The 26008-nt window shown below is 39.8% G+C and overlaps 2 protein-coding genes across 6 annotated transcripts; both read right to left on the bottom strand.

Moving 5' to 3' along the window:
* Window positions 1-7601: 7601 nt before the first annotated feature.
* LOC114845541 (lysosomal membrane ascorbate-dependent ferrireductase CYB561A3) lies at window positions 7602-16307 on the bottom strand. 3 transcript variants are annotated; one of them, XM_029133650.3, is made up of 8 exons: window positions 15848-16307; window positions 15300-15377; window positions 14780-14927; window positions 14240-14357; window positions 12305-12513; window positions 12018-12172; window positions 11768-11936; window positions 7602-11681 (listed from the first exon to the last, which is right to left on the bottom strand). In XM_029133650.3, the coding sequence occupies exons 2-8, from the start codon at window positions 15368-15370 to the stop codon at window positions 11655-11657; spliced, it is 897 nt and encodes a 298-aa protein (XP_028989483.1). In that variant the 5' UTR covers window positions 15371-15377; window positions 15848-16307; the 3' UTR covers window positions 7602-11654. The 3 variants fall into 3 exon arrangements, with proteins under 3 accessions (XP_028989483.1, XP_028989481.1, XP_028989482.1); XM_029133648.3 differs by having other exon boundaries at window positions 14153-14357; window positions 15848-16305; XM_029133649.3 differs by lacking the exon at window positions 15300-15377 and having other exon boundaries at window positions 14153-14357; window positions 15848-16302.
* Window positions 16308-17531: 1224 nt separating this feature from the next.
* LOC114845540 (tumor necrosis factor receptor superfamily member 10B-like) lies at window positions 17532-24502 on the bottom strand. Of its 3 annotated transcripts, none has more exons than XM_029133645.3 (10): window positions 24185-24496; window positions 22267-22414; window positions 22069-22197; window positions 21841-21952; window positions 21653-21744; window positions 21009-21122; window positions 19810-19850; window positions 19661-19717; window positions 19097-19133; window positions 17532-18791 (listed from the first exon to the last, which is right to left on the bottom strand). In XM_029133645.3, exons 1-10 carry the CDS (start codon window positions 24206-24208, stop codon window positions 18502-18504), a joined length of 1044 nt encoding a protein of 347 aa, XP_028989478.1. In that variant the 5' UTR covers window positions 24209-24496; the 3' UTR covers window positions 17532-18501. The 3 variants fall into 3 exon arrangements, with proteins under 3 accessions (XP_028989478.1, XP_028989477.1, XP_028989480.1); XM_029133644.3 differs by having other exon boundaries at window positions 19490-19717; window positions 24185-24485; XM_029133647.3 differs by lacking the exon at window positions 19097-19133 and having other exon boundaries at window positions 19490-19717; window positions 24185-24502.
* Window positions 24503-26008: the final 1506 nt, after the last annotated feature.

Consider the following 26008-nt stretch of genomic DNA (forward strand, 5'->3'; position numbering starts at 1 on the left):
CTGACAACTTCCATGCTCACCTGGATGACTGGGACCTCAAAATAGATGAATCAGTTTCTGTTAAGTCTCCATTGTAACACATCTTTGTCTACTGGTTGTTTTTCTCAGTATTACAAAGTGTATTACAATTTCTTAGTAACACATCCCTGTAAGGGTTGTGGTCTGAAAGACGTTATCCCAGCTGTCAATCAGGCAGGAGGTGGGGTACATCCTGTACAGGATGCCAGTCCATCACAGGGCCACATATATAGACACACACAGTCACTCATTCTCACACTCACACCAACGTGTAATTTAAAATGACCAAAAGACCAGTCAACCCAACTGTATGTCTATGGACTGTGGGGGGAAGCAGAGTACATGGAGAACATGTAAACCTTGTACAGAATGGCAGTTGGACTCGACCTCACTACAGTGGCTCATTCTGCTTTAGACAAAAAAAAGTTGACAGTAAAAAGAAAATGCATATTGAAACATGGATGGCAGAATGGTGGTGAGAAGAAAGGCAGCTTAAAACTCCCTTAAATACACTGTGGTTATTAGAGTATACAATCTCAATATCATTTAATATTAATTACAGCATTAAAATGATAATTTTAATAAAATGATAATTTTTTATACATGGAAAAGTGAGGGTTTATCTCCTTCCAACAGCTAATGAGTTCAGAGAGAACTCATTAAGTCAGAATTATTGAAGAGGCTTTGTTAGAGTTTTGGCTCGAGGAGGATAAGGGAGGACAAGGGAGGCCTCTGGTTTATTTTCGCAATACAACTCAGAGAGATGTACTTTAAACTGAAGACTATAACATAAAGAAGGATTTATTGAAGGACTGTTGAATTTTCAGGGGATGAAAAGAAATAGCTCAAAATTTCTAATGTGACTTCTTCTTTCTGCTCCTCCCATCAGTGGACACCACAGCAAGTGATCTGAATATCACTAAACAGTTTTACTACTATAAAGGGTAAGAAATTAACATTTACATTATGGCCTAGCCAACTAATTCCACAGTGCAGGACTTAAGAAGACTAAATAACTAAATAATTAATACTAAAAAAAAGACCTCCCCACTTAACACTAGAAAACCAGAATTATTACTGTATAGAGCTGAGCCCCGGAGGACTGGAACACTGTTTGAGGCATTGATGAGACCTTAACCACTACTGAAGAGAGGAGTAATAAAGGAGCATTTCAGGATTCAAAATAGGCTGGAGGAACAGCCCTCTATCCTCTCTATCCTACACAACACCTCCCACCTCCTACACAGTATGCTAGCTGGACAGAGGAGCACCTTCAGCGAGAGGCTGATCAGTATGTGCTCCACAGAACGCCACCAGAGATTCCTTCCTGTGGCCATCAGCCTGTACACTTCCTTCTCTCTCTGTATAGGCTATTCAAGCTCCAGTCAACCTACTGGAGCTCCTTGTCTTTGGACTGTGGGAGAGAACATGTCAACCCCACAGAGAAACCTCCGGATTCAAACCCGGGCCATTCAGGCTGAGGCAACAAAGATGATCAGACTAGGATTGTTCCTCTGGGGGTGGGGGGTGGGGGGTTGGGGCAGGTTACTGGCTCCTCTGGGTGACAGTGTAAGTGGTTAGTGTTTGATAGGTTTGTAGATGACTTTCATAATTTGATACAGTATATTTTTTGTTTTTTGCAATTACATTGACTTAGTGTGTTTGTTTGTTGTTCTTTTTTAGATTTAAGATTTAAGATAAAGTTGCTAAACCTTTACTTAATGTATAACCAACTAATTGTCTAGAAAAACGTTTTAATTAGGCTAAAAAAATTAATTAATTTTCTAAAAAAATATCTTTGCTAATTTGTCCGGTTTAGCAGCTAAGAGGGATTGATCTGCAACAAACAGGAAACTCAATGTATTTTTGATCTACACCTACAGTACTATGCAACCTTTCAGAACCTGTAGTAACAGTAGTCTGAAAGTTGAGTCTTCAGTCACTGGTGGGGATACTGGTGAAGAGTGATGTTACCTCAAACGATACCATGGTTCTATCCATGCCCAGCCCCCTGATCGCAATGTTGTACACTGAAAAAAATTGAATCTTGGCTGATGTAAATGTAACATAATTATATCTGTGTTATTAACAACAATAATCAAGTTTGTAAGTCTACTTAAAAATATCAAAATTACAACTTAATGTGTGTTTCTTCAGAACATAAGACACTGTGCATATTCTCTTTAACATTTTATTTTTGTAATCCTTGACAATATTCTTAAGTACACGCACACCACAAGAAATTATGTTGTACATTTTACTCATTATAAATAAAGCTGTCACCCCTCAAAATATGGGAAACCTGTTAGGGAAATTGTTAGTTCCCTTTGTAAATCTTACTGTAAATAAAGCACAATCAGTTGAGACCTTCTTCAGGATTTTACTTGCAAAGAGTGAGCAGTTTACAGCAAAGGAAACTTCCTCTCACTAAGGAAAAGACAAGGATTCAGCTCATAATATGTATTCCACTCTAGGAGGTATATAGTCGCACAGTTCGCGGGAAATATTTTCTGCTCAAAGCAAGCATTGGGTACATCAGATAAGGATGCTACACACAGTACTCTCTTGCAGAGCAGAAGGGAGAAAACTCTAAGGCCATAGCATAGCTAATGAGGTTACAGCAAACCACAGAAAATATGTTTCAATGATTAAATGCAGCATTTTTCCAACATTTACCTCCTGTTTAACATTGAAACATTCCTTAAACAATCATGTATACATTAGAACAGCATAACTTCTTTCGATTTTCAATGCAGTCGTCATAAAACATGGAATAAATGTTGAGACATCGTAGGCAGGGTCAGAAGCACACAAGCACAAAATTTACAACTTAGCGTGTATTTCCGTTAACATCGTTGAGGTTCTCTTCACAGTTATCAAGCTTCAAAGGTGTATATTGTAATCGTTGAGAGTACGTGACAGCGCATACCCTGAGAAGGCCTTGATTCACCAGCATGATGATCATGGCCCTCAAACAGGGAATTACGCACAACACAATAAGTATCAGAACCAAGAGGATCATGAGAACTGGTCCAAAGATCTTCAGGATATCAGTCCTTGTGCCAGACCTAAAACAATCAAACCAGGATTTGTCCTTCATTACGTCAGCCGCCTGCACATTGGATTGCCTGTTGGGTCATGCAGTAATTTATGGTTTCAACCCTTAGCATTATTTTTCCTACCCCCAACCATGGAAATAGGGATAGTGCGACTTTCTGGCCTGTAGTCCAGAGCTTTTTGTCCATGGGAACGTCTGATCCCCAGATCCGATCACTTTCCTTCAGGTCGATTTCTTGCTTCCGGCATCCACTGAGGTGTTATTACGTAGGAGTCATCTGAAACATGGAACAGGAACACAACAGCCTACCCAATTGGGTGGAAGACGCACATAGATTGTGTGCCCACAAACATAATTGATATCAGACTGTGTGTGTGTGGCCCTGCGATGGACTGGCGATCCGTCCAGGGTGTACCCTGCCTCTCGCCCATAGCCAGCTGGATTAGGCTCCAGCAGCCCGCGACCCCGCATATTGGATTCAGCGGGGGGGGGGCACACTGAACTCCCTTTGGTGCCTCAGATGTGTTGAAATGAGTGGCACTGCGAGTGCAAGGCATCTTCAAAGTCTGACAGTGCTCCAGGGGAACTTCCCTTAATGAGATGGCTAAATTCTTATTCTTTAAAAGGGAAAAGCTGCTGCTCTAGAAACAGTGTCCCTTGAACTGAGGAGGAAAAGGAACATGATCAAATAAGATGTCTGTGGGGAAGTTGGCACTCAAAAAACGTGTATAATTACGACCCTGGTATGGTGAAGGACGTGGAACTACTTTTGTTTGACCTCAAAAAGAGGCATAGAATCATCAGGTGACACCAGTGAACGTAAAGTGTCTGGATATAATCGCTCTTGTTGTGGGTCTACAGGGTGAATTTGTACATCAGGGTTCGCGACAGACTTTGGTATGTTTCCACACACATAACAGCCAGAGTTATGAGTGCTCTGTTTGGCAAGAAACTTCATGTAACAATACCACGAGTTAGTGAGATACCAATCAGGAGGCCTCTCCTCATACTCGATGAGGTACTGTGTGATGAGAGTGGCTTAGCATATTATCTCCTTATAAGAATGTCCCCCTAGTTTAGAGAGGGTACCGCTGCCCAGCAGGTATTTCAACGTTGAATCATAGTTAAATCAATGTCATATTATGGTTGAATGACCATTGGATTATGTGTTGATTTTGAAAGGTAAATCAACGTTGATGGGGCAACGTTGATTCAACGTTGATCAAACATTTTAATGTTACATCATTTTCACAACAATAACTGACATTATTTCAACGTTACTTTAAAAGTATTTTGTTAACCTTTTTACACCCATCCGCATTCAATGTTGTTTCAATGTTGCATCAACGTCACAACAATAACTGACATAATTTCAACCATATTTTAACATTGAAGGTTGGTTGAAGGTTGGTTGTGTGCCTGCTGGGTGGTTTCTTCACTGCGGTTGAGATGACCAGTGCTCTAAATGCTGCTGACCCCCTTTGTAGGCAGACTATCCCCTCCCTCAGTTGGGTTTTTTCTTATGGACAATACTACTCGGTGGCCTGCACCTGTTGTCTTTTGCAGTGTGTGCTGTGCATCCACCTAGAGATGCCTTAAACTTTGCAGGCTGTAGGTGTTGCCAGTGTCACTCTGTGTGGGGCTTCCCAGCGGGGTGAGGTTCAGTTCTTGCACATTATGACTCTGATGAACACTCGGTCACCAACCTGCAGTGGTCCCTCCTGTGGACAAGGCACATGTTGAGAAGCATTTTCAGAAAAACATTTCTTTTGATGTTTTAACACCTTTGACATATGTAAGGCTTTGGAAGGGTTGTATAACTATAAATATTGCACAGAGTTTGCACAAACATTGCACAGAGGAGATCGTGCGATAGTGAGAGGTAGGTAATCTTTCTGGTTATATAGTCTGATAGCAGCAGGTAGGAAAGATTTGTCTGGTCTGTCACTACAAGTTCCTTCCGGTGTCCCAAATCGTATTATATCTTCTACTTGAATTTTTGCTACAGCTAGTGCATCATTCGTGGTTGTGGGAAACATCTCTACCCATTTAGAAAAGGGATCTATAATTGTCAGAAAATACGTTTTACCTTGACATCTATTTAATTCTATAAAATCCATATGTAAATATTGGAACAGATATTCTGCTTCAGGGAAAGTTTTTCTTGTTTGTCGAATATTTCCTTGGGGGTTATGTTTTGCGCATGTGATGCATCGGGAACACTTTTTTTTAGAGTAATTTGTAAATCCATAAGTAGTATAATATTTGTTTATTATCCATACCATCCCCCCTGTGGAGACATGGCAAGGCCAATGGCTCAATATTGCTGCCCATTTATAAAGGGCTGCTGGTAGGACAGGTTCCCCCCCTTGTCAAACATAGTAACTTTGTGGATTAACAGTTGCTCCTTTATGAGTCCATTTGACTTTTTCACTTTTGGGAGCGCTGTCTTGCATTTGTTGTAGGAGTGTGCTGTCTTTAGCATTTACTTTTAACACTCTGTTTTTAACATTAGTATGAGCAGTGCATTTGCATCAGTGCCTCAAATGGCTATTTTTGTTGTACTGCTTTTAAAATTTTTTAAATTAAAAAATAAAGGTCTCACTATCAGTCACAACCGCATAGCCACTCTGTTTTTTCCAATTTCAGATTTTGTGCTTGATCCATCCACAAAAACAAATACAGAACCAGGTATTGGGTTGTCCTGTAAATCTGGTTTAGGTTCTCTGACTTTTGAACACTCTATTTGGATCAAATTTTTGTCCACTTGCTGATATGATCTGATCTGTTCTAAATATTTAACTTCTTTCTTCAACAGCTGCAGTTTGTTTTTCCTGACCTTGTAGCTGTTCTCTGCCAGAAATGAAAGAAGCGCTACAGTATCTTTTCTGCATTCTTCTTCAGTCTGTGACGCCACCAGAACATCATCTACGTACAGTAATATCTGACTACCATGTGGGGGTGTAAATTTAGCAAGATTCGCTGACATACACTGTGAGAAAATATTCGGGCTTTCACAGTAACCTTACACCCCTGGCGTATGTGTATCGTTGACCTTTGTAAGTAAACGCAAACCAAAATTGTGAATCTGGGTGAACTGGAACGCTACAAAAAGCATTACTAAAATATATAACTGAGAAAATCTGTGTAGGGATCAGGTACCACGACTACTCTTGGTTATACAGCTTTATTTACAGCCTGGTGGTCTTGTACCATCCTCCAGCCAGTGGAACTAAGAGCTTTCTTTACTGGGAATATGGGAGTATCGCAAGGAGAGTCGTCACATAGTATTAAAATTGTAGTTCTTAACGAGGAGTCTATGACAGGTGCTATTCCTGGTTCTACATCAGATTTGAGTGTATTAGTGTAAGATTGTATCTGACATGGCCTAAAAGTAGTTTTTACAGTGCTTTTTTTCCCCTACATTTGACAAACATTGTCAAATCATTTCTGAATCTAAGCGTTGCAAGCGTTCTTTATTGCAGTTAGCTATGAGCATTTTTGAGTCTGAGCATAAGCAAGCATTCTTGATTGCTATTAGCTGTGACATGATCAGTGAGTGTGTGTGCCTTAATTGTGGTGGGTGTGTCAGTGCATTCACCTCCCTCCTTAGTGTCACCCAATCTCACCCATCAGTTTGCCCCAGCAGAATCATTCTGTGAACAGTCAGCTAGTCTGTGGCCTCAGCCTTGCAGTATGGGCACCGTCACTCAGTGGACTGGCAGTTTAGAGATCAATGTCCCTCTTTACCACACTGACTCCAGTCGCCAACTCGATATCCTAACAAAGAGACGATCTTGGGATCCCGGAAGAGCCCTCAATTATGTTAGGGAAATTGTTAGTTCCCTTTGTAAATCTAAAATAAAGCAGACATAATCAGTTGAGACCTTCAGGATTTTACTTGCAAAGAGTGAGCAGTTTACAACAAAGTTCCTCTCAGTTTAGGATTCAGCTCATACTATGTATTCCACTCTGGGAGGTGCATAGTCACACAGTACGTGGGAAATATTTTTTGCACAAAGCAAGCATTGGGCACATCAGATAAGGATGCTACATACAGGTACTCCCTATTTCTTGTAGAGCAGAAGGGAGAAAACTTCAAAACTTCACTTCATGAGGTTACAGCAAACCACAGCAAATATGTTTCAATGATTAAATGCACAATTTTTCCAACATTTCCCCAACATTGATACATTCCCTAAACAATCATGTATACATCAGAACAGCACAACTTCTTTCAATTTTTAATGCAGTCGTCATAAAACATGGAATAAATGTTGAGACATGGTAGGCAGGGTCAAAAGCACAGAAGCACAAAATTTACAACTTAGCGTGTATTTCCGTTAACGTCAATGAGGTTCTTTTCTCAGTTATCAAGCTTCAAAGGTGTATATTGTAATTGTTGAGAGGACAGCACATACTCTGAGAAGGCCTTGATACACCAGCATGATGATCATGGCCCTCAAACAGGGAATTGAGCACAAAACGGTCAATTTCTTGCTTCCGGCATCCATCCATCCATCCATCCATTTTCTTAACCGCTTACTCCCTAGTGCGGGGTCACGGGGGTGCTGGAGCCTATCCCAGCTGGCTACGGGCGAGAGGCAGGGTACACCCTGGACGGGTCGCCAGTCCATCGCAGGGCAACACATAGACAGACAACCATTCACTCACACACTCACACCTACGGGCAATGGAGAGAGGCCAATCAACCTAATGCACGTCTTTGGACTGTGGGAGGAAGCCGGAGAACCCGGAGAGAACCCACGCAAACACGGGGAGAACGTGCAAACTCCACACAGAAAGGCACGAGGTCCGCCTCCGGGAATCGAACCCAGAACCTTCTTGCTGTGAGGCGACAGTGCTACCCACCGCACCACCGTCCGGCATCCACTGAGGTGTTATTACGTAGGAGTCATCTGTAACATGGAACAGGAACACAACAACCTACCAATTGGGTGAAAGACGCACATAGATTGTGTGCCCACAAACATAATTGATATCAGATTGTGGGGGGACATGAAATCAGGACCATCATAATAAGAGACACACTGAACTCCTTTTGGTGCCTCAGAAGTGTTGAAATGAGTGGCACTGCGAGGGCAAGGCATCTTCACAGTCTGGCAGTGTTTCGGGGGAACTTCCCCTACTGAGATAGAACATTCTGTTGTCTCGTGGGAGAAATGCAGGAGTCCAGGACGAACCTGATGATGCAACTAACCTTTTGGCTGAAGGTAAAAATATGTGTTTTAATGTGTATAATGTATAAAATATATATATATTTTTTGTTTTATTTTATTCCGAAGAGAAAGCTAGCCAACTGAAGGCAGTGAAGGTCATTTCAGCTAAGCTTAACATTAAGCTAACCTCACACATACAATATTACCTTTAACTTGAAGCGAGCGCTGAAAAGTGTCTTACACCTTGTCTATTGTAACTATTTTAGACTACTTTTTTACATGAAGGTATTTGCACTGCATTGTGTTGTTGCTGCCTTTACAGAGATAGCGAGTAACTGCCCTGGATTTCCACAGACAATCAATTGTCACTGTTGCGTAGGAATTGACATCTAAGTAGAAGCACTGTTTGTGATGTGTGTTGTTGTACGGTATAGTAGCATTGTGTGTTTTAATTTGATTGAAAAATGTAATTAAAATGCACCCAACTCATGTCCCTGCCTAACACTACTACTGCTTAGATTTCTCGCCCCTTTGAATAGACTAGCCATTTTATTGGTCGAGCCATAACACATGACATTTTCAGTATTTTTGAATTTTATAGTCTTATGTTGAATCTGATGTAAATTTTCAGAGTGATGTGAAAGTTAATAATATATTTAGATGAGGGATGCTATTTATTAACCAATTTATTATATTTTTGCTTTTGTTTACTGGTTATTTATAACAGACATTTTATTTTGACCAGGTACTTTACGTGTGGTATTTATACTGCCCGAAGGTATAAATGCTTTTATATATTTGGTGGGGTAAGTGGGCTAAAATTTCAATGCATCTAGTTATTTCACACAAAACGATGGTGAAGTTTGGTACATGTTAACTTACTGGATTATTAACAAACTTAATCATATTTAAATAACTCCTTCAGCACCAAAGTTAAATAAATAAATAACGTACTATTCTTATCTTTATACTGGACCAAATGCTGAAAGTTTTATCTTTTCTGTTTGTAAAGGTTTCTGATGATGACAATGTTGCATCAATCAAGAGGCTCAGATCTCAGTTGGTTCTCAGCATCTTTGTGGTCATCAAAACCAGGGATCAAGATCTCCCCAAGGAAACTGGAATTGTCATTGAGGGAACAGAGGTGCTTCTTTGGTATTCTTGAATATGGCACATGCATGTGCATACCTGATGGTCCTTATCTATGCCCTGGGCTGAGTTACTCGAATAAACTGAAATGCACTATTGAGGCATTTCATTAAATCTTTTAGAAGTTTTAATCCATAACATATAATAATAATTTGGAACTCGAAAAGTTAAAGGAAACCTTAAAAGAAACTTAAAGGAAATTGCTCCACAATTTCAATGCAGAGAAGTTAGCATTTATTCCTCCCATAAGACGCCTCAGCAGATGGTTTTGCCATGGGCTCAAAAACTAGTGCTTCTTTGTTTCCTCTGTACCTGCCCCAGCAATGGGGCTGCTGAGGCAAAACTGAACGGTCCACCATTGTTTTCATTGCATACATCTACAGCACTAATATTCAATGGCCGATCCGACTGTTGGGCAGTTTACAGGAGCTGTGTGTAGTAGACAGCTGGTGGTCTGCACCACATGTTAATGTGAACCGCTGCTGATTTCGTTCAGATGAAGCTGCGGACTCTACTGCTGATGACACACCATCAGGATTGGCTACATGTGGACAAAGGTGCTAAAAAGTAGCTTCAGGATACCGGGAAGAAACTGGAACAACAGCTGGGACAGAACAGTTGAATGAGCACTGAGTAAGTAATATACTTGACTGTTTATTGTTTTAGTTTGCGCTGTGAACTTTGAGTAAAGTTACGATCTGCTGTTTGTGTGTTTTAGACCGTCAGGATTAACGTTAGCTTATGTTGCTAACAGTAGCTTCGGTATTAGCTCAGAGTGGCTGGCAGCAACTATTACTACTTCATTTTGTAGGTTTTATCAGCTTTATTGCTGCCGACTTATCTTGGGTGAAGTTGCGAATTGCTGACGGGGGATCGTGTGTGTTATGGATCATTAGTTCAAGCAAGCTGCAGTTGAAACTAGCTTTAGAAGACCAAGGACTAAACAGAAAAGCAGCTGGGACAGACCGGTGGAATGAGCACTGAGTAAGTAATACAGTACATCCCACCGTTTATTGTTTTAGCTTGCTGAAATACTTGCTGTCTTCTAAATAATCTACAGTAGGACCTCCGGCCACTGAATACAGTATTAGTGCTGTAAGCGTATGGGAGAAAAACAATGGCGGACTGAGCAGTTTCGCTCCAGCAGGCTGGCTCCGCCCCCTCTCAGCCTGACTGTTGCTGGGGCAGGTACAGAGGAAACCAGGAAGCACTAGTTGTAGTCTGTGAGCACAAGGCAAAAAGTCTTCTGAGCTGTGTCAGAACAACACAACAGCACAACAATAAATGATAATGTCTCCGCATAGATAATATGGAATAATCTGAGTGTTCCTTTATTCTTACATACTACCTAAGGTCGTTTTGGTCAGCCCCCATTGAAAATCTGTGAAGTTTTCCTTTAAGTAGAGCACAAAAATTATTATTAGAGAAATGACTGAATTAAGTTGCCTTTACTGCAAGATAGTACTAAATGTTAAATAGAAAAAATTAAGTAGACTTTACAAGCAAATACAATTTCTTGGCGTAAATAAATTTAAGTACTAAATACAAAGAAAAGTGTTGTATAAGATACATAAAGATTTTATGCAATTATTTACCATAATTTTTATAAGTAGATGATGTGGTTTATTGTACATACAGTGTATGTGACAGAGTTTATGCTGGTTAGCTTTCTTGGAATGTGCAGTCATCAGAGGGAATGACGACCCACCCATATAAACCAATACCTGTTGTTTGACTCTCATCACTACTGCACTACTACTTACTTATGTGGAATCAGGAGAGGGGCTTCACAAGCAGAATACAGAACAGATGGACCTATAATCCTACACATACAATAAATACTGTATGCTGCTGTCATAACTCAATTTGTTCCTTGCCTCAAATTGGGACCTTTGTAACGACAAATGCTTCGCGAGTCAGCAAACAATTAAATGTTACAACAATTAAATATTACAACATTCAATACTGTAAGCAATATTTGTACTGTTTTTTAAATCTTTTTCCAATTTGAAAATCACCCGACCTAATTGGTTCAGACTGCACATTTACACTTTTATTTAGACTAGTGATGAAAATATCATAATGTTCAATGTTTCGAATGTTTTTTTTAGTATTTGGGGCAAAACTACTGTATTTTAAATACAATTTCAAAAACATATTTACAGATAATTCTCACACACTGAAGCAGCTGCTTTTACATTCAGAGAATTTAGGCCTATGACGTTTTGCTAGTTTGACATCGGTTCCATTCATTCATTTTCCTCTTGAAGAAGTGGCTGTGAAAGAATGTATAAGCATAATTATTAACATTATTAAATTTCACACTTGAGGTTTTGTAGTTAACATCAGCTGTGGTTCTCACCGCATAAGCCAAGTCACCCGTCCGAGAGTCTGGGCGTTGCCATTTATGGTTGGACAAGATCATTAGGACAACCAAGCCAAAGGCTACAATTAAAACTCCCAATGCATTTCCTAACACAGCTTCAGGTGGAAGCTCACGGTAATGTTGACTTCCAGTGGTGTTTTCTTTACTGTGGGACATTTTTGGATAGAAACTTTAACATTTCTTATCTGAAAAAAACAAATAAAACGCCCACATAACGTGAACTCACAGATCAAAGAAGAGTTTTTCATTTATTCCAGAGATGCAGGCCGCAATGCTGAGGAACACCACGCTGCCTCCAAACCACACATGGACAGGTTTCAAGAGCTTACGTAGTGACAGGGGGGAACATGGCAAGAGAAATGCAGTGGCACCAAATGCCCACTAAATGAAGAAACACGTGAAAAAGACATTCACATTCACAAAGACATTCACCTGATAAAAAAGGATGTAACAAAATGACATGTCTGAAAAAGGAACTACACAAAGAAAAAGGAACAGGTTCCGAGTTCTTACCTGCATTGCAAACAGAGCTGTAGCGACTATTCCAATCCAGCTGTGCAAAGAGTAAACATTGGGGATGTTTTTGGCATTGTGGTAATCAAACACAGCACAAAGCCCCACAACTGACAGGACCAAGGCAATGAGCATCAGCACAGCATGAAGGAGCTTCCAGGGGAGTTTATTCTGACCCCAGGTCAGGGGAATGCGGTACATCACAGCAGCTGTAAAAGGGAGGTCACCAAGAGAAAAGACAAATCAGGAAATCAAGAAAAACCAAGCCTCCTTTCAGTAGAGGCCCTGCTTTATGTCATTTTTCTATAATGAAAACCAAATGTAAAAATGTCTCAAACATGGGGTAACCAAAGTTTATAATGAGGGTAAAAAACATTTCCATTAGGGCTGCAACTATTATTTTGAAAATCGATTATTCTGTCAATTATTTAATCAATTGGATTAATGAGATAAAAAATATTTTAAAACATTATTTGATGTTTTGTTAAACTAAGTTTTGATTTTGTCTCTTTAATCTCAAACAAAATACAAAATACAGGATTTGAACTAAACTAAATTAACTTCAATGTCCAAAATATGAGTCAACAACGCAAGCATAGAGTTTTGTTCCAAGATCTGCAGCAGCTCCATTAACCTGACACAGGAGAACATGTAAACTCTACAGAGACTCTGAGGCTTCTTCTGGCTGTGAAGCAACGGTGACAACCACTAAAAAGCAAAGGTGACAACCATTGCAAAATATGTAACACACAATGTAACAATGAAATTGGTCTTCTGCATTTAACCCATCCCCTCGGGGAGCAGGGGCCGGCCATGCAAGGCATGGCCTGGGGATGTCTTACTCAAGGACACACTTAGTGCTTTGTTGGGGCTTTGAACCTGGAGCCTTCTGCTCTCTAAGCCACCTAATGAAGCTTCAATATACTAAGTATAAATAAATAAAAAAGCCAGCACAGAGTTTTGCTCCAATGTGAAGATCTGCAGAAGCTCCAGTCAACCTCACTGGGAAAACCCACCAATACATTTTAACTCCACACAGAGACTCCTGGGCTCCTTCTGACTCTGAGGCAAAGGCTTTATTAGTCCTTAAATCCATTTGACGAAACTCATGGATGACTTTATTTATCTTTAGCTGATAATTGTCGTTCAATTACTTGTTATTTACCTGAAACCTGTTTTCTTCAGTGTAATCTTACTCCTTAGACTGCTTGTGCAAAAACGTCTTCAGATAAATAGCAATTATTATATCGCCACCTGACAGTGTAATGAAAAAGCCCATTAGTGTGTGTATATTTTCTGACATTAATGTGAAATCCCATAATATAATGGATGCTGGCTTTGGGCCTGTGAGCTAATAAGACAGGCTAGGCCCTCGTAACATAAAGGTCACAACCAACATAGGTTCTCAGCTTTGTCCATTGCATATGGGGACTTCTTCAGATATTATTCACAGTATAATATGCAAATTATCATAATGTGTGAAGGTCCTATTTTGTGGTGAGTAACTGTTGACATGAGTGTTTCTAACACAAGGAGACAGACAGGTGCCCTTGTTACATTGTAAAGCCAAGTAAATCATGTGATATGGTGGAACTACAGTATATTAAACATGCTCAAAGTCATCTTCCATTTGATTGAACCTTACTGCAACTGCTGAGGTGCATTGTACGTAAAATGTAAAAGTCATTAGACATTACATCACACCTGTGAGACATTGCCTAAAATTACACATTAGGTATCTGAAAAACCTGCAGCAAGTGATTATGTTAGGCTGACTGTCACACACAACAGCAGAAGTGAGAAACAGAAATGAAACTGTGCATGATCCAAATTTGAAAAGTCACCTACCGATACCATACACCACCACAAGACCTGTGACCATCAGGACAGGATGCCAGTTAAACTGCAGGAACGAACCGTCCCAGCTAAACCCACCTAGCCACTGGCTGTTCCACACATAGACGCAAATCACACAGGACAGACCGAGGCACACGCAGAGCAGGTAGGACAAGTAGAACATCACAAGGGACCTCATCCTGGAGAGCTCTGTAGACTGGAAAGAGGAGACGGACAAAAAACAGACAGCGTGTCATGGTGCAGATTCGATGCTGTCATGACTGAGTTGCTGCTTAGTCAGCAAAGCAAAGTGACTTTTTACAGAATGATCAAATTAACCTAAATATCTTGGGAAAACCCTTTACCTTTGATAAACTACTATGTTGTAATAGAATTGGCTAAAAATTAATTTAACCATTACTTTCCAGTATTCAGCTCAGCACGACTTCTTCATCCCTGTTTACCCCTGACATTTAATTATCAGTAGAGGTATCAGCATGCCTTACCTTGTCCACAGCTGCTGCCAAACTGAAAGCAATTCCTACACTACCACTGAACTATACTCCACATGCATACTCCTTGTAGGACTAATGGTGTTTTGTCGCAACGTTGCCTGGTCAATCTTTGACTAATACTCACAGTGTTATTTGCTCTCACTTCACTTTTCTCTGGTTCAGACAAATTTTCACTTCCACATTGAGCTGCACTGAGGTGTGTGAGGGAAAAACAGTCAGAGGTAGAGGAACAGCTGGGGTAGGAAGAGCCGCCCTGCTGCATCTGCTTGCCTCTAAATCAGAAGAGAAGCAAACCACAACTGTCAGGCTGAGTGGAATTTTTTAATAGTTATAAAAAAACAAAAAGAAAGCACTGTTTAGATGGACACTAGGAAATGATGCCTCCTCGCTGTCAATCACATCAGGAGTGCTGACAGTGAATCTGATGTGCTACAGTTAAATAAGTACGTATGCTAATGTACTCATAAACTGGAGCTCCTGTATTAGTATTAACTGTGTTACACGTATAATACTAACGTTCAATTGTGTCCTGTTGAGTTTGTAGTTCCGGTGGTTTTATTTTGGTAGGTAACCAACAAAGCAATTGACTAGGTGGGTGTGTTTCAGTGGGACAGTGAGTAAAACAATTGTTTAATTCGACTTACCTTTGTGTTATTTTTTTAATGCTATCACAGGTCAATGCAAATTGGATCGCTTGGTTGCACCGTCGTAGCATGTGGACTCTTTAGTACATACGTTTGTAACATGAGTTAGTTTTTGTCAAAACACGAGAATTTCAAAGTGACAGTACCACATTGCTCTCAATCTGTCAATATTAGTGTAGAGAGAAACAAACTTGCTTTAACTGATAAATACGAACACCTATTAAGACATTCTTAATACTGAAGTGTAGCGATAACCAAAACTTTTCTTCTTCTCACAGATAATAATCAATAACGTTAAGTTATAAATAAAGTAAAAGTTTTAAATCCTAAGGTTGGAAAGTCGAAACGACAGCAATTTCCTGGCGTTCTAAACCCGTGCCTCTGGCAAACCTGGACTTGTACTTTATAGGATTTACCTTTAAACTGTTTAATGAATGCCGAATGACAATGAAAAATTTGTACATTTGTTTGTAGCCGCTGTGTTGTTTTTTTTTTTTTTTGAAGGCACGACAAACCTAAAAAAAAACAACACAAAGTGTATCATATACCTTATGTATAAAAACTCCACATCTATAAAGACGACTTCGTTTCTAGGTAAACCACAGGTAATTGTACATGCAGTACTGCACCTAGCAAAACAAACGCTGACTTGCTTATGTAACCGGTTTCCTTATTGTCAACGCAGGGCATTATGGGACGCGTCATGTCATTCGTTAACATGCCTGGCACGTCTACCAGTTTTTTCGCAGTATACAGTAAAAAAACAAATACAAATAAAAAAATAAATAAAAAACATTTAAAGATCTGTGCTGTATTTTGTAATATTCACTTATGCTGTTTTGTTCAGCTCTGTGCAGTCAGCAGTGTTACCATACTACAATATGATTACTTCAGGCAAAATGAATGAGAATTGAATGAAAATACATTCTCAACAAAAAAAATTAAATAAAACAAAAGCCATTAAAAATAGCATGACAACAAGCCCAGAAACAGTAGCAGATAAACAGCTTGAGGTTGTATAAAGTTATTGATTACAAATTGAAAGCATGTGCATGGCTGTGTGTAGGTGTGGTGGGTAACTGTAATTATTATTGGAATAACTTGAAAACTCAAAGAAGGAGGCTGCCTCTACAGAATAGCTGACCTGTGGACGTCTGCTGTCGTTCAGCTCCACCTGGAGGCAGTCTGAGGCAGCATCTTGTATGTTTTTTGCGCTGCTATCGCTTAAATAGCTGAAAAGGGGGAAGATTTAATGGCTTTTCATCATCCCCTTCTCAACAGTTATTAGCAGAGCTTTTGGTACGAATACAGTGATCATCAGCTTTCATCAAAATCAAGCCCTATTCACTCACAAATGAATATGAAATTTCCAACGTCTTTACAAACAGAACTTGCATGAAACTTGTTTTTGAAGAAACATAATTGATGATTGCTGCACGTGCACAAGTACGATTACACAAATGTGATTTCAACTGAAACCTGCTGTATTACAGGTATTGTGTTGATTTAAAGGAAAACAATCCATTTTAGCTTTATTAATAGAGAACCAACATTAATATGATTGGGATGTGGTTCTGATCCCAGGGGTCCTTCTGCACACACACACACACACACACACTAGAGGTCTTCATTCACTGTGTTCAGCTTCATGAAAAAACACTGAAGAGCCGTGAAACAGCAGAGGTTAGCTGAATGTTACTGTGACACCTCTATTAAATGCTATGGCCTCAACAGAAAAAAGGTTTTCTATGCTTCCTGGTCCTGCTGTTAAAAGCCCCATAGTCAACGGAGCCCAGGCAAACAATATAGTATTACTTTGACAATCAGTCTCACCCAAAGCTCATTTCCTGCATCTTAATAGGACTTTGCTGAGTGGAAGAGCTGGATGGAGTTTGTAGTTAGATTATAAACCATTTCACAAAGGAAAACTATTAATACCATTTATTTAATCACACATTGCATCCTCATGGCTGTGGAGACATGCCCAGACAAGTCCTTCTCAGGTAGCCACACCCGCACACTCGTGTGGCGTTCCAAGTCTGGTTGTTGCAATGACATCATGGATCAGTATGAGGAAGAAGCACCATGATCACACTTTGAAAAAAAAAAAAAAAAATCCTGAGTCATTCTCTATAGCCATGACCCGAAAACAAAAAGGTTCATGTAGAACAGGTTTTACAGTTCTACACAGCTCAATCCTCAGATGCTTGAATGAAATAAGGAAGAAACATGTCAATGTGATGGAATGGTTTAATGCTTACATGCATATATTTCATTTTCACGTTGAACTAGTCAATAAATATGTTACGAAAAGGTATAAAAACAGAAAAAAACTATCAGGACATTAAACCAAACAGAAACACTGTTTAACACTGTAATCACATAATAAGCAAACCAGAGCATCATATAAAGTCTGACCACTTAAAACAGTGAGGAGGCGAAGCAAGCTTTTCTTAAATCAGCAAAGCCTTCTGTCTCTTCCTGGCTGTAGTGATTAAGATTATGATGGTCATGTAACAACACACATACGTACAATGGAGCAGAACATGGTCTACACTTTTGCACCAAAACACGAAGCAAACGTCACACAGGCAGAAAGAAACCAACAGAGCAAAATACGCATCTGTGTGGAAATGTATTAAAATAACTATCTGTTTCTTTGCTCAGTCGCTGCACCTAGACCTGTGGATTTTAATAAATAATCTTAAAGAAACAAAAAGGCCAAAGACCTGTTTGGCAAATGACAACGTAAAAAAACCCCACCAACAGTTAATTACCAACACAAAAGCTGGAGAAAAAATACTCAAAAGAACAACTGATAATAGTTGGATTTTTGTGCAAAACTGAAGTGTGTCGAGTCATAGCTGTACAGTACATACAGTAAAGGTTCGTCTCAAATACTATGGCAGCACTGCGAAATGCAAACCAAGAGCTGTTTAGGAGAATGAGTAACATGCATGAGAACTCAGTCGGATCGCCAGCCCAGCGGCTGATCCTCTGGAACGAGCGGTCGAGACAAACAAACCCACTTAAGAACTCTCAGAAATGCACATTGACTCAGGAAAACTACTGGCTCAGATCAGTAGTGGACAATTCAAAAGAATAATCTAACCATGACCGCCATCTTAAATGATCCTCAGCTCATGATGACTCAGGCGAACACAAGTGATCGAATAGCACTTTCTAAAATCAGCATGCCTTGCTAACACTCACAGGTGTAATGGTTATCGTGAATGGCATTCTCCATGAACACCTCCGCCGTACGCTTTAGATTCAAGTCAAGCAGAACTCTCAACAGGTCCGATAAGCTGCCGTCTCGCCCCACGTTCTCCAACCAAATGTTTAGAAGTTCATGGATCTTGTCTTCATATTGAAGATGATCTTTGCTTTTGATGATATTGTCTTTAATCCCAAGGTTACGGAAGAACCTCTTGTGGTAGTCGATGTCCAGTTCTTCAAAATACCCAAAGCACTGCCTAAGAGACTCTTGACCTGCAGAAGACACAGGACATTCAAACACTCACCTGAAGAGCTAAGAGTAATAAGAGACTTTAATCAGTTCATACATAACATAACCAATAAATGCATAAAATCATTCAATTACAGATTACGTTGCAGTTCAATAAACCTACGCATCTTGTGTTATTAAATTAATTCAGCAAAGTTGTTTTTGCAATTTGTCTACAGACTTTTGCTTAAATCCTAAATTAAACTGGGTATAAAATCAGGAAATACCAAGCCTGAACATTTAGGTAATTTTAATGAATGCTGAATAACATTAATAAGCAATGTTTTACCATTAACAGGAGTGAGCTTGAGAAACTGCTCATCTTCCTATAAAACCAAAGAAAGAAACAGCTGTTACTGTGTAAAAAATGTAAGAAAGAAGAAACAGCATCTGACTCACTGCCACAGTCAAACCCTGCAGTAATTAAAATAATTTGCAGAACAAAAACAGATTTTTACTTAGTACTGGTTCACAGAGTAGTATAGCTCCAATTAGTAGGAATACAATGATTAGTAATTGTTAGGAAGGCAACTGGGTTGAAGTGTGGTAACTGAAAAGGAGAGTGTGTGTCTGCTGTTAAAGATAGAGAAGTGTTGCATAAGTGGAAAAGATTAGGAGCAAGCAGGTGAGAAGATAACAGGCAGGGATGGTAGCGTAGGTGAACGTGAGCCGCTGCTCTCACCCTTAAGATGAGCTGCTCAGGGCCCTGGAGGTAAGCTGGAGGCTGCAGTGCAGGGAAGGCAGGTGATGGCAGGCTGACTAGGCTATGCTGGGAGTTACTGGCTGAGCTGTTGAGGCTTTCACACAGCATTTTAAGCTCATCCTCTGAAGCAGTGGAGGATCTTGATCTCACCCAGCTGGGGAAGCTGGACCTTTGGGTTTCTCCATTTCTCATATCCTCATTGGAATTCTATGGAGGATGAGGAGCATATTAGATCTTTTTGAGACTAATAGACAATAAAACAAACTTTTACATGTAATGCAACATTAGCAGTGACTGACTTGAGCAGCCTTCATCTCATCTTGCAGATGTCCCCTGGCATCTGTGGAGAGAATGTGGCTACAGGATTAGGAAATTTTACAGATTTAAATGCAAATCAAGCACAAGCTACCTTTAATTTGGTGATCTCCATTTTAAAATTCTCTTTCAAACATTGCTGAGATTGACAGTTAATACGTAGCTGGGATAATTCAGCACAGCTGTAATCAAAAGGTGGCATTATGCATTCGTTGTGAATGGCGTCAATATACAAACCAACGTATCAACTGTATACGTATAACGTATATACACCAAACTGGTTTTCACTAGGTCAGGCTTCTCTAGTTTAACATACTAGAGAACAAAGCATAGTGTTACCTTTGCTACTGTATAGACAACATAGCAAAGGTAACACCCATTGTGCCAGCCGCCACTGTGACATCAGCTCAATCAGCTTCATACCTCCCATCCACAGTCTAGTCGGGCCCGTTTCTGAGCCCGGTTTGAGTGGTAGCGACGTCATGGAGGCACAGCTGTCACATCGGTGCACACCACTAACCACACACACAACACTTCTGCCTGACACTCCTTTTCAGTGTTACAGTGTTAATCCTAAAATCAACTACAGCCAATTTAGGTAGGCGTGTTCATCTACTGTTGTGTTTTAGACAAGCGATCACAGCCACAGTGGTTGAAATCATCTGAGCTAGTCTCTGACAGCAGGTCAGACTGAAGCCGGCAGCATTGGTACTGGTGTTAAATGTGTGCAGCTCTTGGAGTACTAATTTAATATTACTGTATGTTGGTGTTGAGGCTACACATGATTTTATTTTGTCAAAGGGTGAGTAAATAATGATATGTATATGTTTTGTTGATTGCAACAATAGTAATAATAATAATAATAATAATAATAATAATAATAATAATAATAATAATAATGAATGCAAACTACCTAGAAAAGAATGTATTTATTTGAGCTATAGCAACTCTCAGCATTTCTACCCTGCACAGAGTGTATCACTAGAAACGATTACATTCTCCTTTTAATATTTAACCTTCCGCCAGGTCTAAACTTCCTGATTGCTCTCCTTGATGACATGATTTTCCACTGGTTCCAAAGTGGACTACAGACTATACACTGGTAATTATTAATCCAAAAAGAACAAAGGCACAAAAAAAGTTATAAATTAACCAATTTCAAAATTCCTTGTTAATTACTTACCAGTTTGATGACATCTCTTCTTATAGCAATTGACCCCGATGATGATGATGATAATCAATGCAACAACAGCAGTAAAAATCAACACAAGTGCCACCATGAGTCCATAGTTGTTGGCTGATTGGTGGAAAATAAATAAAAAATAAATACAATTGACAATCATCACATACTGTTTTAGACTAATAATGTAGTACAGTAATTACTTTGCTCATTTAACCCCTCTGTCAAGCCATGTACGTTTAAGACTTCATCCCTAGAGTAAAAAAATCTTCTTGAAAAATGGACATTGGGTAAAGACAATCTGACTCAACAAGGAATCATGAAATTACATATATCAATAAGGAAATTAAATGAATTGAATTAAATATAGTTCATTAGCAACGCACAGTGTCCTAAATGGTTTCTGTAGCATGTGCAAAATTATCTAACTTCATTGTTTTTATAAATATGATCATTTTGCTCAGGTTATTTAATACCCTGAGTAAGTAAGTCATGTACATGTCTAAGTACATGCAAGTTAAATTTTACTTATTACTTCACGTTCTACCTTCATATGAGACATGTACATGTAATACGTATGCATGTAATCAACCTCTGACGCCTCCAGTTTAGCATTCCCTGTGCTGGCAGCGTCCTGCATGTTGTACCTGAGTTAGAGTCAGGGTTGGCCTGGATCTTCTTGCACTGCGTGTTGCTGGTGGAGGTGCAGTTCCTCACCGCCTCCTCATCTCGTTTGCACCTTATTTAAAAGAGAAACAGCAGAAGCAATTTTGAGAAATTATAAATATGTTGCTCTAGCCACAGACTCAAAGCATCACGCGTGGCTTAGACTCACGTTGAACATGTCCTGCACAGTTCACATGCCTGGTCAGGAGTGCAAAACGTCCCTGGTCGGCACTGACATAGTGTGTCTTGAATGGTAGTGCACTGCGTTACCGTTTCCTGATCTGAGATAGCAAAACAAAACGTCTGTTTCTGACGAATCCACCGACTCGCAGAACTGCTGAATGTTTTTTCTTCTAGTTGTTGTGATTAATTATGTAAAGTCGCCCAAAAGCAGTACCTGAGCGACACACTGTGCATTTTAAGCACTGACGCAGTCCGTTGGCATGAGCAGTGTATTTCCCATCCTGGCATTCCTGACAAGTGCCACGTTGTCCTGCTGTGGTGCAGCGGCTTTTCACATGTGTCCCTAACACAAACATATTAAGTCAGAATCTCAATGGTCTTCAACTAATGATGGCTTCATCATGTGTCTCACCCGCTGGACAGTTTGTGCAGCAGATGCTACCATCTAGGTACTGGTCGGTGCTGCAGTCCACATTTCGCTGCACTCTGCTTGCTCGCACATGAGGGTAAGAATGTAGAAAGGCTTCAGTGGAGCCGCAAAGAATAAGAACAAAAACAATCTAAGGGAAAAACAAAAATTTTATTTCTTTAACTCTTCAATAAGTATACGTGTGTGAGCTTGGGTTGTATAATTGCTTTCCCCAACATTGTACTATGCAACTTTTATCATGGCAAGACACTGGTTTTAATTTCATAAACGCAGAACACCAAAAAGATTGTTTTTAGGAAACAAGGTAAAAGGTCAAGGTTAATAATCCTTTAACAGTCATCAGTAATGTTTTAAAATTCCCTTTTAGTATTGCCAAAAAAAAGCATGTAACTCAAATATTGGTACCGTGGATATGAGAAGGAAAGTAATCATTCCTTCTCAGCACATTAAAGTGCTGCACACAAATAATTGATTTTTAGGAGCAGTAAAGTTGTTATTGGTTGATTATGGTTTGCTGTGAGCTCAATGGCTTTGCTATTGTGGCTAACTGGTGTTAAAAAGAATACAGTTACAATATGAGAAACAATATCACTCTTGTGAATCTATTAAGAGTCCACATACAATACACAGTATTTTTACCAGACATTGTTTCTTCAGTGTTAGTGTTTCGTACAGTAAATGGTCAGTGAATGTTACAGGCTTCCCATTGACCCAATTACACACTGTTGGCACAGCTGCAGCACAAATCTAATACTTGTAAAATGAGGGTTCAGTAAAATGTGCCCAAAGACATGTCGGGAGCTGGGAGACCTATGATTGGTGGACGATTGGAGGACTCGACTCATTTACAGAGGAAATACTTACAAATAACTTATAAATAAATAAAGCTGTATTCAAATTTGTCCTTGTTATATGATGGAAGGAAATGAAGGATTGAAAATGATGCAACATGTCAGAATTGTAGAACATCACTAATCAGGCTAGTGGACAAACACACAGTGAGAGTTGAAGGGGATCAACCTCGAACTGATGCAATATCATCACGTTAAATCTTCAGGTTTGACATCAGAGTTTTGCACAACTATAGTGTTGCCCAATTACCACTACACAGGTGGAAGGAATGACCAAATACGGAAACTGAGCGAACCTTATGCCTGTCACCCCACCCAACATTACCCTTCCTGACCTTCTTGTCAAAAGCGTCACGTGCTGGGGCATCTCTCTCTCTCGCTCGCGCGCGCACGCGCGCACACACACACACACACACACACACACACACACACACACACACACACACACACACACACACACACACACACACACACACACACACGACAATTTCATGACAGCTTGTCGGATGTGGTGCGATTACTCTGTATAAGCAGGATAAACGTCTGTTTATTCAGATATTTTAAATTATATTTTAAACACTATTTACCTTTAGCGCTGTAGTCAATCTGTAGAATGCTTTAGTTATAATTAAATTACCAAATAAAGCAGTCGGGCGCTGGCGACTACTGATAAAGAGAAGTTTTGGCACTACAGAGTTTTTTCACCTCTTGTTAGTGTTCACGGTGACACAATTGAACTAATGAATAAATACGCTCAGTTGTTACTTTTTTCAAGACTACGAGGAATTTCGCATGTGGGCTCAAACAGCAGGGAAGTTAAGGATCAATGCCGCAGTCTCAAGTCAGGAGGAGCTTCTTTCCAGAGAATAGAGGAAACTGGAAAATACTCATCCGGGAGTTCGGCGGACAAGTAAAACATACTTCTGACAAAAAACGCAGAGCTCCCCGTTGGTTCTGCATAGATTCTAATTAAAGTGCCGTCATGTCACGCCGCCAGTAATAAATTATTTTATAAGCTTTATCGAAGTTAAAAGAAGAAAGACGCTCACCTCATACAGCAGCAAATTACTCATGTTGTGACAGACTATCAAAACCCCATAAAAAACCTTTCTATGACTTGAAACGTAATCCAACGCTTTACGAGACTCTTCAAGTCTCCAGCCAGGTGTAAGAACTAGAACCAAATGACTGAAGGTTCATTATTAAGGCGGAGCCACAGATACTAGCGTTTAACACACTCCCACTCAGGAAGCAAATGAAGTAAGACAGCGACATTATGTTTTACAGATTTTGTTCAACATCACTTTGTTTTAAAATTAAGTCCATGAAACACTTGTAACAATGATTGGGGGAACTAAGGTATGAGGTGCTGTGAGTTATCCTCTCATACATACTACTGAAATCCTCTCATACGTACTGTACTAGTAAAATCCTCTCATACATACTAGTGAAATCCTTTCATACATACCACGAAGGTCACCACGAAGATGACAGTTCACAGTCCATAGACGAGCAGTCAGGTTGACTGGACATAGTAAAATGCCTGTAGGTGCCAGAATGAGTGGATTGTCCACCTATCATGGGCTGGCGACCGTTTACCCTGGGTAAACATTGCCTCTGGTGTGACTGACAGCTGATAGCCGATATTTGCTACATTTACGGTTCCCATGCGTTAAGATTGAGGGTAACGGCAGTTAGACACAGAGATGTCTGCTACTCAGCCTACAAGTTAGATGTCGATGTGGCTATTCTTAGCTTTTATTTTGGAGTCCGCTGTTTTTTCATCACCTTCCTTTTTTGACGAAATGCCTTCCGTTTTCACTGAAAAGTTAGCTCTCATACATACCATTGAAACGTTAGCGCTAAGGATTTCAGTAGTATGTATGAGAGGATTTCACTAGTATATAGGAGAGGATTTTACTAGTATGTATTAAAGGATTTACACTTACACTCGGCGAACATTTACATTTAACATCTAGGGGGCGGTGCGGTGGGTAGCACTGGTTCTGGAGGCGGACCAGGTGTGTCATTCAGTTAAATGTGAGAAAACTAGTTATAGGTGCTCCTTTTACATTCGGCACCCCATATATGAGAGGATATAGGGGGGGCCACTACTTTTCAGTAGTGCGTATGAAAGGATTTCAGTAGTACGTATGAGAGCTACCTTTTCACTTGTGTGAGAGGATAATTCTGAATCATATCCCACACAACACCTCATACAAAGGCAAGAAAAGATCCTCTAAACTCTCCAACTCTCCCACAAATCCAATTAAATTTCATTTAAATAATTGCTAATATTTGTATAGATTAAATTTTAACCTCACTGAATCTCAAAGACTATTAAAACGAGCTAACAAAGTTTAAACTTTTAATTAAAAACATTCTATATTTTTGTTACGCTTGAATGTTTTGGTTACATGTGGTTTTTCTCAACAAAAAGTAGTCTGATGTTAATTTAACGACAAAACAAATTTGTAATAACATTGCCAGCTGTTGGTACAGTACAGAATTTCTGCTGCAGTGGCCTTGAATGGTTAAGGAACCAAGCGTCTCATTCTCCAGTGTGTCACATTTGAACATTATCTAAGGAGCAGTTGTCTGCAGGTCAGAGATATGCAGCTCGACAGAAAGGGGTGGTCCTAACTGTGCATTTTAGGTGGAATGTGGAACTTGTCAGTGTTGACTGGAGGACACGTGAAGAAATAAAAATTCAAAAGGATCCTTCGTTTGGATCTGTTGGTTGTGGTCATAAGCTGAGGAGCTGGAGCTGAAACAGTACTCTTGATGACAGTTTTAGAGAAAGCTGGAGGTCTGATGTTTGACTCATTGTTGGGTGACTGATGGATTCATGGGCTACTGGACAGAGAGAGAAT

Source organism: Betta splendens, chromosome 19 (assembly GCF_900634795.4).
Source record: "Betta splendens chromosome 19, fBetSpl5.4, whole genome shotgun sequence".
Taxonomy (NCBI): Eukaryota; Metazoa; Chordata; class Actinopteri; order Anabantiformes; family Osphronemidae; genus Betta; species Betta splendens.